This window comes from Triticum dicoccoides, chromosome 1A, assembly GCF_002162155.2.
Source record: "Triticum dicoccoides isolate Atlit2015 ecotype Zavitan chromosome 1A, WEW_v2.0, whole genome shotgun sequence".
NCBI lineage: Eukaryota > Viridiplantae > Streptophyta > Magnoliopsida > Poales > Poaceae > Triticum > Triticum dicoccoides.
Window position 1 is genome coordinate 160,245,574 of NC_041380.1, and position 15,447 is coordinate 160,261,020.

At 45.8% G+C, this 15,447-nt stretch overlaps 1 protein-coding gene across 1 annotated transcript in view; it reads right to left on the reverse strand.

Moving 5' to 3' along the window:
- The window catches only part of LOC119352405 (zinc transporter 7-like), a 3,684-nt gene extending 2,789 nt beyond the window's left edge, over positions 1–895 (reverse strand). The window contains exons 1-2 of the mRNA XM_037619056.1: positions 654–895; positions 3–566 (exon numbers count right to left, since the gene is read on the reverse strand). Of these exons, the coding sequence (XP_037474953.1) occupies positions 3–566; positions 654–714 (625 nt within the window). The 5' untranslated portion in view covers positions 715–895. The remainder of the gene's footprint in view (positions 1–2; positions 567–653) is intronic.
- Between the last annotated feature and the right edge of the window lie 14,552 nt (positions 896–15,447).

Sequence of the window (15,447 nt, forward strand, 5' to 3'; positions counted from 1 at the left end):
CGACTGCGCGTGGGAATGGGAGTGGGCTTGCAAGAGCGGGACCTTGTGCTCACTCTCGACGACGGTGACCACAGTGATGTCTTCGTCGCTGGCGGAGGTGGACGCGGCGGCGAGTGCGGCAGCGGCGTCAGCCTTGAGCCGAGCTACCTCCGCGCGGTGCTTGGTCTCGTAGAACCTGGTGACCAGGACGTCGAGCACCAGCGTGGCAAGAGCAGCGAGCATGGCGACGAACCCCGGGAACGGGAACCGCCGCCAGGGCGCGGCCGGGAGGCAGGGATTGGAGAGCGCGTGCTCGGCGTCGTGCAGCATGTGACCGAACCCCGTGGCCAGGATCACGCCGGCCGCGAAAGCCTTGGCGGCCACGAAGACAGCGCTGCCGGTCTGCACCGTCCGCCGCTTCCGCCCCGCGAGCGGCAGGCCCACGCCCATCACCCCGGACACCAGTATCGCCGCCATGGCAATCCATTTGAGCCTCAGCGCCGCCGCGTCGTCCCGGCACCCCGCCCCCTCGGCCTTCTCCGCCTCGTCGGCGCAGCTCGCCGCGGACAGGGACGCCGCAATAAACCCTGAGCCACCATTGACATCGATCGGATCAACCACAAAGCGAACACAGTATGTGCTTCAAAGAAACCTCGAAAAGCAAACTGATTTACCGTTGCTTCTACTCAAGAGCTGGCCGATGTGCCGGCGGAAGCCTGCGACACCGATCATCATGGCCCGAGAATCCCGAGCGGTGCTAAATTCCTCGAGGACAAAAATCTCGGAAAAGACGGATTCGTTAACCTCTTCGCCTGGCCTTTCTTTTGATGCGGTGGATGCCTTGCTATCTTCGCACGTAAAAGCGCGCAGGGTACGAGAGAGAGAAAGAGGGGAGGGAGTGTCGTCATGGTGGCACTGCACCGAACAGCCGGGGTACTAGAGCGGACGTGATCCGTCAACGCCAACGATCCAGAATGTGGACGGTGGCGATTCCACCTGGTGTTGGAAGGTCGCGTTTCGCTGAGCTGCGGGCCAGACGGCTCTGCCGGTGGGGTCGCGGGCCTCCGGTGGGGAAAAGCGCGAGGGCGTGGACTGGATGCACGAACTCCTTGCTCTGCTGAACGTCGATTCGTGCTTTGGACGGTCGAGATCGTGCTCCGCGAGCGTGGAGTTGTTACGTTGTTCTCCAAGGGGCACTTCGGCAGGGATGGGCTGCTGCTTGCCACACGCGATGGTGATCAAGTCGAGAGACTTGCATGCGGGGCATACTCCCAGTTTGGGCCCAGTTGTCAGTCTGACTCATGAGATGGCGGAGGTTGGAGCTGGTCGTGGGTTGGTGCTTTGGGACGGAGTCGTGGGGGAGTGGGAAACGATGTCGACATAGTGAGGTTAGGCGGTTCGGCGGCGATCCATTCATCATCCATGTCAGCATTCCTGTGTGGACTGGGCTCATCTCATCGGCCTTCAGAACGATGGGCTGTTGGGTCGCCGGGTCACAGAATACGAGTTATTGTGCTTGTGCCGATTACGAATGTTCATATTTCGTCTCAGGTTAGGCGTGCTTCCGAGGGTTTCATATTTTTAAAAGGCCTATGTTCTTCGTCATCGTATCATCGTATTTCAAGTGAATATAAATTTACTCCTATTCTTTTGCCGGTGTCATACGGGTAGAGAGTTTTTTGTCCTCGTAGATTCGACCATTTGAATCTGAAAAGGGGCAACCAAAAAATGAATGCTCAAAAAAATCGAAAGAATAAAAACCGGAGCCCGAAAGAACGGGTGCGGTTTTCACATTTTTGGGGGAAGCACAAGCTTTGCTTTTTCTTCTTTTAGGGAAGCAGGGGTTATGTTTCTCGTAGAAGCACACATGTACCTTTTGCCTTTTGAGTAAAAGTATAGATTTGCTCCTTGTGGAATTACGGAAGAACAGTATGTGCTTCCATGAGAAACAAAATCATGGTTCTCGAAGCACGTTCTTTTTTCGAGAAGTACATATGTGCTCCGGATAAAAATTCTCTTTTTTCAAAACCTAGGGAAAATCAGACAAAAACCAAAAAGCTGACAAAACTGAAAGGAACATCTAAAACCCGAAAACGCATAAAAAAACAAAATTCAGAGGACGCGCCCAACGCGGCACATGTCAGTGGCTGAACGCACCACTTGACACTCCATAAAGTGACACTTGTGGATCTCTCGCAAGCAAGAGGTAACCATTGGTTGGTCTCATACAACGAAGAATGCTATGTACAAAAGAGTAGTCCCCACTAAATGCATCTATCCCAATATCCAATCATGCATGAAAAGATCACCTCAATATGATAACTTACATGAGAAAAGATTGACCAGAACATGTAATCATGCATGTGAAATCTATTACCCTACTTATATTCCATAAATATCATAATCAAATATTCATATTCCAACATCATGCATGTGCGGGGTATCATCTAGTATCTAATAATGGGTATATGTTTACATCGTATCATTAACTACTCTAGTAGTGACAAATGGTTCAACACATATACATCATTTTATCACATCTAGATGACATGTTGCCTTGGCGCAAAGACCGACTACAAGCAGAAAGTTAAGCAAGATATGAGCATCATGTTTCATAATTTTTGTTTTATGAATTCCCAAAAAATCCAATCAAAAGGACACATAAACTATTTGAGATTTTCTCGGAATTATCTGCAAAAACTATGCCAATGACTATAGTAATGTTGTGTTGTTTTACATTCATCCTTTGTTGGGATAGCCCGTTAAGGAACATCACATGACCGCATGTTGACCAAGGTAACACCAAACCAAACGAACTGAGCAACAAGACTTCTACTCTAACAAACCGAGTGAAGGAAATATGCCCTAGAGGCAATAATAAAGTTGTTATTTATATTTCCTTATATCATGATAAATATTTATTATCCATGCTAGAATTGTATTAACCGAAAACTTAGTACATGTGTGAATACATAGACAAAACAGAGTGTCCCTAGTATGCCTCTACTTGACTAGCTCGTTAATCAAAGATGGTTAAGTTTCATTACCATCGACATGTGTTGTCATTTGATGAACGGGATCACATCATCAGAGAATGATGTGATGGACAAGACTCATCCGTTAGCTTAGCATAATGATCGTTTAGTTTTATTGCTATTGCTTTCTTCATGAATTATACATATTCCTTTGACTATGAGATTATGCAACTCCCGAATACCGGAGGAACACCTTGTGTGCTATCAAACGTCACAACATAACTGGGTGATTATAAAGATGCTCTACATGTGTCTCCGAAGGAGTTTGTTGGGTTGGCATAGATCAAGATTAGGATTTGCCATTCCGAGTATCGGAGAGGTATCTCTGGGCCCTCTCGGTAATGCACATCACTATAAGCCTTGCAAGCAATGTGACTAATGAGTTAGTTGCGGGATGATGTATTGCAGAACGAGTAAAAATACTTGCCGATAACGGGATTGAACTAGGTATAATGATACCGACAATCGAATCTCGGGCAAGTAATATACCGATGACAAAGGGAATGACGTATGTTGTTATGCGGTTTCACCGATAAAGATCTTAGTAGAATATGTAGGAGCCAATATGAGCATCCAGGTTCCGCTATTGGTTATTGACCGGAGACGTGTCTCGGTCATGTCTAAGTTCACACACTTAAAGTTCGATGACGATTTGTATTATGAGTTATGTGTTTTGGTGACTGAAGTTTGTTCGGAGTCCCGGATGATATCACGGACATGACGAGGAGTCTCGAAATGGTCGAGAGGTAAAGATTGATATCTTGGAAGGTTACATACGGACACCGGAATGGTTCTGAAGAGGTTCAGGGATTTTTTGGAGTACCAAGAGGTTACCGGAACCCCCCGGGAAAGTTAATGGGCCTCATGCACCATAGTGGAGAGAGGGAGGCAAGCCACAAGAGGTGACGCGCGCCTCCCTCCTGCCCAATCCGAATTGGACAAGGGGTGGGGGCGTGGCCCCCCCTTTCCTTCTCCCTCTCCCCTCTTTCCCCTTTCCCCCTCTTCGTTGGAAGGAAGGGGGGCGAATCCTACTAGGAGTGGAGTCCTAGTAGGACCCCCCCCCCCTTGGCGCGCCTCCTCCTCGCCGGCCACCTCCTCCCCCTCTCCTTTATATACGGGGGCGAGGGCACCCCAAAGTCACACCAATAGTTCTCTTAGCCGTGTGCGGTGCCCCACTCCATAGTTTACTCCTCCGGTTATAGCGCCGTAGTGCTTAGGCGAAGCCCTGCGCGGATCACATCACCATCACCGTCACCACACCGTCATGCTGACGGAACTCTCCCTCGACCCTCTGCTGGATCAAGAGTTCGAGGGATGTCGTCGAGTTGAACATGTGCTGAACACGGAGGTGCCGTACGTTCGGTACTTGGATCGGTTGGATCGTGAAGACGTTCGACTACATCAACTGCGTTAACCTAACGCTTCCGCTTTCGGTCTACGAGGGTACGTGGACACACTCTCCCCCTCTCGTTGCTATGCATCTCCTAGATAGATCTTGCGTGATCATAGGAATTTTTTTGAAGTTGCATGCTACGTTCTCAATAGTGGCATCAGAGCCAGGTCTATGCGTAGATGATATGCACGAGTAGAACACAAAGAGTTGTGGGCGATAATAGTCATACTGCTTACCACCAACGTCTTACTTTGATTCAGTGGTATTGTTCGATGAAGCGGCCCTGACCAACATTACATGACCACGTTCATGAGACCGGTTCTACCGACGTGCTTTGCACACAGGTGGCTGGCGGGTGTCTGTTTCTCCAACTTTAGTTGAATCGAGTTTGATTACGGTTGGTCCTTGTTGAAGGTAAAAATAACATACTTGACGAAAAATCGTTGTGGTTTTGATGCGTAGGTAAGAACTGTTCTTGCTAGAAGCCCATAGCAGCCACGTAAAACTTGCAACAACAAAGTAGAGGACATCTAACTTGTTTTTGCAGGGCATGTTGTGATGTGATATGGTCAAGACATGATGAGATATAAATTGTTGTATGAGATGATCATGTTCTGTAGAAGTTATCGGCAACTGGCAGGAGCCTTATGGTTGTCGTTTTACTATATGAAATGCAATCGCCGTGTAATTGCTTTACTTTATCTCTAAGCGGTAGCGGTAGTCGTAGAAGCAATAGTTGGCGAGACGAAAACAACGTTACGATGGAGATCAAGGTGTCAAGCCGGTGACGATGGAGATCATGACAGTGCTTTGGAGGTGGAGATCAAAGGCACAAGATGATGATGGCCATATCATGTCACATATTTTGATTGCATGTGATGTTTATCTTTTATGCATCTTATTTTGCTTAGTACGGTGGTATCATTATAAGATGACCCCTCACCAAATTTCAAGGTACAAGTGTTCTCTCTGAGTATGCACCGTTGCTATAGTTCATCGTGTCGAGACACCACGTGATGATCGGGTGTGATAAGCTCTACGTTCACATACAACGGGTGCGAGCCAGTTTTGCGCGTGCAGAATACTCGGGTTAAACTTGACAAGCCTAGCATATGCAAATATGGCCTTGGAACACTGAGACCGAAAGGTCGAACGTGAATCATATAGTAGATATGATCAACATAGAGGTGTTCACCATTGAAAACTGCTCCTTCTCACGTGATCATCGGACATGGTTTAGTTGATATGGATCACGTGATCATTTAAATGACTAGAGGGATGTCTATCTAAGTGGGAGTTCTTAAGTAATATGATTAATTGAACTTTAATTTATCATGAACTTAGTCCTGATAGTTTTTGCATATCTATGTTGTTGATCAATGGCCTGTGCTACCGTTCCCTTGAATTTTAATGCGTTCCTAGAGAAAGCTAAGTTGAAAGATGATGGCAGCAAATACACGGACTGGGTCCGTAACTTGAGAATTATCCTCATTGCTGCATAGAAGAATTACGTCCTAGAAGCATTGCTAGGTGCAAGACCCGCTGCAGGAGCAACTCCAAACGTTATGAACGTCTGGCAGACTAAAGCTGATGACTACTCGATAGTTCAGTGTGCCATCACTTCCTTACCATGTGTGCGGTCGCGAGCGCGAGGAACGCGGCGCAGCGGGATGCCATCGCTTCCGTACCAGTTACTGTGCGCCGCGGTGCCATGGACGACGCCTGGAGAGAGCTCTGGGATGGAGGGGCCGGGCAGCCATACAGTGCGGTGGTATTCAAGAGCTCAACGACAAACGACAACAGAAATTTGGCTTCCCTTACAATTTTGCTCGTTCATTATCGCACACGGTTCATCTCCGTCTCTTCCGGAAACAATATGCGCTGAGCCTATTGTGTGTTGCGTTATGATTGGCCGGAAACCCAGCCACGCGGATCACGCGGGTGCACCATTGGATGCACCGTGATCGAACGGCAATCCACGTCCCTCACATCATACCCGTGCACCTGTAGCTGGATTGGATTTATATGCGCTAAATGCCTAGAAAATGCACATAATCCCCTAAATATGGTAAATGAGCCCGGAAAAATGCCAAATTTGAACATGGTGATTTGCAGGGTGTATGTTCGTCGTAGAAAAAAAACTCCAGGGCAAAGAACAAAGAAAATTTGGATTCCTTTCAATCTTGAGGATTTCCCTCTCGAAAGCATGGAACTTCCTCGGTGATGGTTCGATTTATGAAGGGCGTGCATGATGACATAAGCCAAACCTTCTCAAATTTTTACCAGGGCATGATGAGGTCATACCATGGTACCATGCTAGGCATCATGTTTTTAAGTATTTATTTCATTTTTTCTATAGTTGAAACCCCAACAAACAAACATTTGTGGTTGACTAGTGCCACACATTTCATCGAAAAATCTGTCCATTCCTTGTAAAAGGCATGAGAATTTACTAAATGACACGAGCATGGTTTTTTAGGCCGTTCTTGTGGACCCTTTCATGCATCGATTGTTTGAACTTGAATTATGCGCATTAATGCCTAGAAAATGCACATAATCCCCTAAATATGGCAAATGAACCCGGAAAAAGTGCCAAATTTGAACACGGTGATTTGCAGGTTGTATGTTCATCATAGAAAAAAACTCGTGGACAAAGGACAAAGGACAAAGGAAATTTGGACCCCCCCTTCAATCTTGGTGTTTTCCCCCTTGAAACCATGAAACTTCCTCGGTGATGGTTCGATTTATGAAAGGCGTGCATCACGACATAAGGAAAACATTCTCCAATTTTTACCAGGGCATGGTGAGGCCATACCATGGCACCACGCCAGGCGTCATGTTTTCCATCCATGTGTTTCATTTTTTGTATAGTTGTTAACCGAGTAAACAACACATTTATGGTTGACTATTGCCACACATTTCCTTGAAATATCTGTCCATTCCTTGTAAAAGGCATGAGAATGTACTAAATAACACGAGCATGGTTTTCCAGACTGTTCTTGTGCACCTTTTCATGCACCGATTGTTCGAATTTGAATTATGTCCATTAATGCCTAGAAAATGCACATAATCCCCTAAATATGGTAAATGAGCCCGGGAAAATGTCAAATTTGAACACGTTGCATTTGAGGCCGTATGTTGATCGTTGGAAAACAACTGAATGACAAACTAGGACAGAAATTTGGATTCCCCTTCAATCTTGGGGATTTTCCCTCTCGAAAGCATGGAACTTCCTCGGTGATGGTTCGATTTATGAAGGGCGTGCATGATGACATAAGCCAAACCTTCTGAAATTTTTACTAGGGCATGGTGAGGTCATACCATGGCACCATGCTAGGTGTCATGTTTTTTAAATATTTATTTCATTTTTTCTATAGTTGAAAACCCAACAAACAAACATTTGTGGTTGACTAGTGCCACACGTTTCAATGAAATATCTATCCATTATTCCTTGTAAAAGGCATGAGAATTTACTAAATGGCACGAGCATGGTTTTCCAGGCCATTCTTGTGGACCCTTTCATGCATCGATTGTTTGAACTTGAATTATGTGCATTAATGCCTAGGAAATGCACATAATCCCCTAAATATGGCAAATGAACCCGGAAAAGTGCCAAATTTGAACACAGTGATTTGCAGGTAGTATGTTCATCATAGAAAAAAAACTCGTGGACAAAGGACAAAGGAAATTTGGATCCCCCTTCAATCTTGGTGATTTCCCCCTTGAAACCATAAAACTTCCTCGGTGATGGTTCATTTTATGAAAGACGTGCATGATGACATTTTTACCAGGGCACGGTGAGGTCATACCATGGCACCACACCAGGCGTCATGTGTTTTCCAAGCATGTATTTCATTTTTGTATAGTTGTTAACCCAGTAAACAACGCGTTTATGGTTGACTATTGCCACACATTTCCTTGAAATATATGCCCATTCCTTGTAAAAGGCATGAGAATGTACTTAATAGCACGAGCATGATTTTCCAGACCGTTCTTGTGCACCCTTTCATGCACCGATTGTTTGAATTTGAATTACGTGAATTAATGCCTACAAAATGCACATAATCCCCTAAATATTGTAAATGAACCCGGAAAAGTGTCAAATTTGAACACGATGATTAGCATGGTTTATGTTCATCATAGAAAAACTCATGGATGAAGGACAAAGGAAATTTGGATTCCCATTCAATCTCGGTGATTTACTATCGCACGCGATTCATCACCATCGCCTCTGCGAACCGTGTGTGTTCACTCACACATACAGAAGGAAAAACAAACCTCGCCCACCCCACTCACTCGTCGCGGACTCCTACGCAACTCTGCACCCTAAGCTCGATGGTTGTTGGCTGCGGGAATAGGTCGCGCTCCAAACGGCACCGGATTTCGCCTCCACCGCTTTTCGCCGCCTATCTGCACCGACATTCTAGACTCTGGTCGACTGGGGTTTTCTGCAGGATTGGGCCGGGGATTTTTCTCATGGAGAAGGTAATCAACTTAATTAGCGAAATATTCACTCATCTCTTATCGCAGTCCACCCGTCGCTGTTAATCAACCGATAAAAATCGTCGTGGAATCATTTTTGTTCTAGCTGATTCATGGGTGTTCATTCATGTGTCCACAGTGTGAGCACAAATCGGGCAACTGTGGTCATGGCCAGTCGGAAATGAAGTTCTATCTCACCATTCCGGATGACTTCAGGGAGCGCTGGGCATGTTCAATCTCAACCTACCATGGTCGGCATGGCCTAAATTTGTGAACATATACCGTCTGTTGCTACATTATCTATATATTTGCATCAAATCTTTGTTACATTATTTATTTTTTATTCTATATTTTTGTACTTTGCTTTCATCTTTCTCTCTATATATATGGATCTGTTTTACCAGTTACTCCCATATTTGCATCTTTCTCTGTTATTTCAATATATCTAATTTACGATCTTAATTTTCATTTCAAGCAGTACATCCCTTACTTTGCAAGAACATGAGTAGAAGGAAATCTTGGGCTTTACTTTGCTGATGACTCCCAAGATGTCATATTGACAACGCAACATGGATTTACAATGACGGTTAGCATAAAACTTGATAAAGATGGTCACTCCTATTTTAATGCGCACCTTTGGAGAAAAATGTCTAAGTGTTATGAACTGAAAGCTGGCAATAAAATTCTAGTGTGTGCACCACAGCCTGGTCTAATTAACATGGATGTTTACTTCCCCAACGTCATCAGCCGATCAAAGTCTGATCGAGGTTAGTGTCCTTTCAACTTTCTCCTTGCTGTCATATTACTATTTAAGCAACCAATTGATCACTATTTAAGCAACCAATTGTTATATCATATTCTGACTCCATTCCTAGGCAGTAACAAATTCTATTTACCAATTTATGCACTCTATATATTCTTCTCCCATGTTCTGAATAAATAATACCTTTCCACCTTTTAAGCAGGATATGTTGGATGCATAGTGAACAACCTGTATGTTACTAAGCGTACCAAATTTCACTGGAAGGACTTGAAGTATGTCATAAACTTTGTTGATAATCTGACAGAGATAGCACATCGTATGAATGCTGGATTTTGGATGGGATTAATTAGACCTATGGTGCACACACTCGACACGACCAATTATGTGCACAAAACGCTGATAAAAAGTCTTATTTTAATGTTGATGCTCATAAACTATATATATCTTCAATGATATGTTACAATTGTTTTTTATTCTACATGTCAACAGAAATTTCCCCTGTAGCAGCTCCTGGATCGATTTCCCGGCGTGGTCGAATTACACTTGTGCATGCTAATAACGCCAAAGTGATTGCAAGGTACTGATGTAGGGTAGGAACCCTAGGGGCCGATCTTTCACGAAAGGAGCGGATCCTGTGATGAACACGAAGAACGCGAGGAGGGAAACGAGGGAAAACACAAGGGGAAACACAAGAGGAACACTCAAACTAATAAGAACAAGTCACAAAAGTGCTAGATCCTTGAATACATAGGGTTCACACGATACTCAATCAACCAAGGACGATACAAGGGTAACGGTCTTCTCCGTGAGGAGGTCTTGAGTTCTTCCTTAGAAAGGGGTCTTGAATCCGCTTGGGGGATCTTCTCTGGTGGAGGCTCGAATCTCCGTGGAGAAGGTAACCAAGTGGATGAGCAAAGCTCTCACACAAACATGAGCTAATCCTTTGCTAACCCTAGCTAGAAGGAATAGGTGGAGTATATATAGTCTTAGTGCAAAAGAGGGGGAATGAAGGGGTACATGGGCTGCGGCACAACACGTAACTGTGTATAGGCGTCAGACATTCGGGGGTCACCGGTCGTCCGGAGGCTCACGAGGGTCCGGATGTCCGGTGCCTGTCAGACGTCCGTAATTCCAGCTCGGGTGTGCTTCGATCGGACGTTCGGTCGGGGTCGGACGTCCGGGCGTCATCGATCGTTCGAGGGGCTCCGGAAATCCATAGATTTGGCTCGGGTGCGGTGGCGTCGGTCGTCCGGAGGGGGCCGGATGTCCAGAGCCCGGAGATCGTCGGACGTCCAGTCCAGTCCGGTCGTCCGGAGCCTGTAGCTTCCTCTTCATTACTTCTTCTCCGTCTTCATGGACATCTTCCTCTTCTTCTTCTCCTTGCTCCTTAGCTTCTCCAAGATACCTGAGTATGCACAGAGTATCCGTATGAGGTAGTAGCCATGTCTCATGTGCATCGAAGTGGAAATCTGAAAGGAGTGATGTCACCTCGGTTTCGAGAGCTCTTGCACATGCTCGTGTCATGGGTCCAAGAGGTGTCGTAGGAGATGTAGTTGGGTCCATGGGGATGGCCTTGGGATGCTCTGCATCATCTCCCCTCCCTTGGGGAAGATCCGTCCTCGGATCAAATTCTTCATCACCATGGAAGGAAGAGAGATCTTTTACGTTGAAGATGTCGCTCACGGAGTACTTGTTGCGAGGGATGTTGATCTTGGATGCGTTGTTGTTGTAGCGTGCAAGCACCTTGAAGGGTCCATCCGTGTGTGGTCGAAGTTTGGACTTGCGTTCTTGGGGAAACCGGTCTTTGCGAAGGTGTAGCCACACGAGATCTCCAATGTTGAATACCATAGGGTTCTTGTTGACGTTGAGCTTGGTCGCAAGGCATTGTACTTGGCGCTCGATGGTGTTTCTTGTATCTTCATGCACCTTCTTGAGATGCGTCACGCGTGCACTTGCGTCCAGATTGATGTGCTCTTGGAGTGGTAGAGGAAGAATGTCCAATGGTGACAATGGGTTGAATCCGTAGATGACCTCGAAGGGGGACTTGCCGGTTGTTGAGTGTCTTACCCGGTTGTAGGCGAACTCGGCGATAGGTAGGCACTCCTCCCACTCCTTGATGTTCTTCTTGATGATTACTCGAAGTAATGCAGAGAGTGTGCGGTTGGTCACCTCCGTTTGGCTGTCGGTTTGGGGGTGGTAAGCCATGGAGAAGAGTAGCTTGATTCCGAGCTTGATGCATAGGGTCTTCCAAAAGAAGCTTAGGAACTTTATGTCGCGGTCCAAGACGATAGTCTTTGGCACTCCATGTAGATGCAATATTTCCCTACAAAAGAGATTAGCAACATGTGAAGCATCGTCTATCTTGTTGGAAGGAATAAAATGTGCCATTTTTGAGAAACGGTCCACAACGACAAATACAGAATCCTTGCCATTTCTAGTCCTAGGCAAACCAAGTACAAAGTCCATGCTAATGTCTTCCCATGGTTGATATGGAATTGGTAGAGGCATATAAAGGCCATGACATTGAGCTTTGGACTTAGCTTTGTGACATGTAGAGCATCGGTTGGTGAAGCGATTGACGTCCCGAAACATCTTGGGCCAAAAGTAGTTCTTCAAGAGCGTAGCGAACGTCTTGTCGCGTCCAAAATGTCCCATTAAGCCTCCTCCATGAGATTCCTGCAAAAGCAACAAACGAAGAGAAGACTCGGGGATGCAAAGTTTGTTAGCTCTCATAAGATATCCATCTTTGAGGTAATAGCGTTCCCAAGAAGTATGCATCAAACACTTGGCATAAGGAGTAGGAAAGGTAGGGTCATGCTCACAGAAGTCTTTTATGTGCTCAAAGCCAATGATATCCAATTCAAGTTGAGTAACAAGCATGCATATGCAGGAAAGTGCATCTGCCACAATGTTTTCTTTGCCCTTAATGTACTTGATGACGTAAGGAAAATACTCAATAAATTCACTCCATTTAGCATGACGCTTGTTCAACTTGGTTTGGCCCTTAAGATACTTGAGCGTTTCATGATCGGTACGAATGATAAACTCATGTGGGCGAAGATAGTGTTCCCATTCATGCAAAACGCGGACTAAAGCATATAACTCTTTGTCATAGATGGGGTAATTGAGTTGCGCGCCGGAGAGTTTCTCACTAAAGTAAGCTATGGGGCGCTTCTCTTGCGTTAACACGCCTCCTATGCCATTACCACTAGCATCGCAATGAATCTCAAAGGGTTTGTCAAAGTTGGGTAAAGCAAGCACGGGAGCATGAGTAAGCAAGTTCTTAAGCTCATTGAAAGCGTTATTTTGGGATGGTCCCCAAGCAAAAGGCGCATTCTTCTTGCTCAAAGCATGCAAAGGCGAAGCAATGGTGCTAAAATCCTTCACAAAGCGACGATAGAAACCCGCAAGGCCAAGAAAACTACGCACTTGTTGCAAATTGGTTGGTTGTGGCCAAGTCTTAATAGCATAGATCTTGGACTCATCAACATGAACACCCCTAGAAGAAACAACAAAACCCAAGAAAACAAGCTTATCAATGCCAAAAAGGCATTTCTCCATATTAGCATAGAGTTGCTCTTTTCGAAGAGTTTGCAAAACGGTTCGAACATGGGTGACATGATCTCTAAGAGATTTGCTATAAACAAGGATATCATCAAAGTAGACCACAACAAATATACCAATGTAAGGGGGAAAACATGATTCATAAGACGCATAAAAGTACTCGGTGCTTCCGAAAGACCCATAGGCATAACTAACCACTCATACAAGCCAAACATGGTTTTGAAAGCGCTTTTCCATTCATCACCCTCTTGTATGTGGATTTGATAGTAACCACTCTTAAGATCAATTTTAGAAAAGATAGTGGCACCACTAAGCTCATCAAGCATATCATCTAGGCGTGGAATGGGATACCTATAGCGAATGGTGATAGCATTGATAGGTCTACAATCGGAGCACATGCAAAAGCTACCATCTCGTTTTGGCACAAGAATGACCGGGACGACACATGGGCTCAAACTTTCACGCACATGTCCATGGTCTATGAGATGCTTTACTTGCCTTTGTATTTCTTTGGTTTCTTCGGGGTTGACGCGGTAGGGAGCTTTGTTCGGAAGCGGTGCTCCAGGGATGAGGTCGATGCGGTGCTCAATGCCTTGTAGTGGAGGTAGTCCCGGATGTAGCTCGTCAGGGAAAACATCGTGAAATTCATGCAAAAGAGAAGATAACACTAGAGGAAGAGTGTGAGAAGTGTTAATTTGTGGTGCATTGTCCTTGCACACAAGGACGTAGTGTAGGACACTAGATGGGTTCTCACACACTCCTCTTATCACATTTTTGGTGGCAAATAATACTAAGTTCTTCTTTTCGCTCATCGTGGAGGTGTTCGATTTGGGTTTGTGGCGCTCACTCTCTCTTTGGTGGCTCGCTCTCTCACTATGATCTCCACGATGGGTGGCTTGCTTGTCGGTGATCACTTGACTTGGCGACATTGGACGGAGGACGTACTCCTTGCCCTTCATCTTGAAGATGTAGTGGTTCGTTCGGCCGTTGTGGATGATTCCCCTATCGAATTGCCATGGGCGTCCAAGGAGAAGATGGCAAACGGTCATTGGAATGACATCGCACTCCAAGGTGTCTTCGTAGGCGCCAATTTTGAAGGAGACTTGTACTCGGTGCTTGACTTGGATGGTGCCGGAGTCGCTAAGCCATTGCACTTTGTATGGATGTGGGATCATCCATTGATTCCGGCCTTGGTGTGGAATATGTGGTATCGTTGGTCTTCTTCTTGGTGATGTTGGAGAGTCAAGACCTTGGAGACAACAAGGGCGGGACTTGAATCTTCATCGCAAAGGACTTGTTCCTCTTCATCGTTCACTTGTCGGTGCATGGCGACTTGCTCAAGAGCATCCATTTCTCCTTCACTCATTGAATCGTAGGTGCTGTAGTCGTTCAGGATCATGGTTCGCTTGTTGGTGCACTCATAGGACTTGTGGCCTCGGCCTCCTCATGTGAAGCATTTGAAGGAACTTGTCTTGACGGTCTCATCGGTTGGAGTGGATGATGATGAAGCTCTTGGCTTGGAGTTGCTCGTAGTAGGAGGATGACTTGGAGTTGACGAAGCTTTCTTGGAACTCGACTTGTCGATGTTGCTAGTAGAAGGCTTTGTAGTCGGAGTTGGAGTCGTTGAAGCTTGGTTGTTGGAGAAGCCGTAGGACTTGGATGAGAACTTGGCATACTTGAAATCATCTTGCACTTGGCGTTCCGCTTTGGTAGCTTGATGCACTAGCTCGAGGAGGTTCGAGTATGGTTGGAAGTCGGTGATATTCTTGATAGGATGGTTGAGTCCATTCAAGAAACGTGCCATTGTTTTCTCATCATCTTCCGTGACATTGGCTCTTATCATGGCAATCTCCATCTCCTTGTAGTACTCTTCAACGCTCTTGGTTCCTTGCTTGAGTAGTTGGAGTTTCTTGAAGAGGTCGCGGTTGTAGTAGGTAGGCACAAAGTGTGCTCTCATGACATCCTTCATTTGCGCCCAAGTAGTGATGGGTGGTTCACCTCTTGCCTCTCGACACTCGATAACTTGTTCCCACCAAATGAGGACATAGTCTTGGAACTCAAGGGATGCGATCGCGATCTTCTTCTCTTCTTCATAATTGTGCAAACGGAAGATCTTGTCAACTTCCAATACCCATGAAAGGTACTCTTCGGGATCGTTGCTTCCGTTGAACTTGGGCATGGTGAACTTGAGCTTGCCATAGCGTTGCTCTTCATTGTGTTGGGGTCGGGGA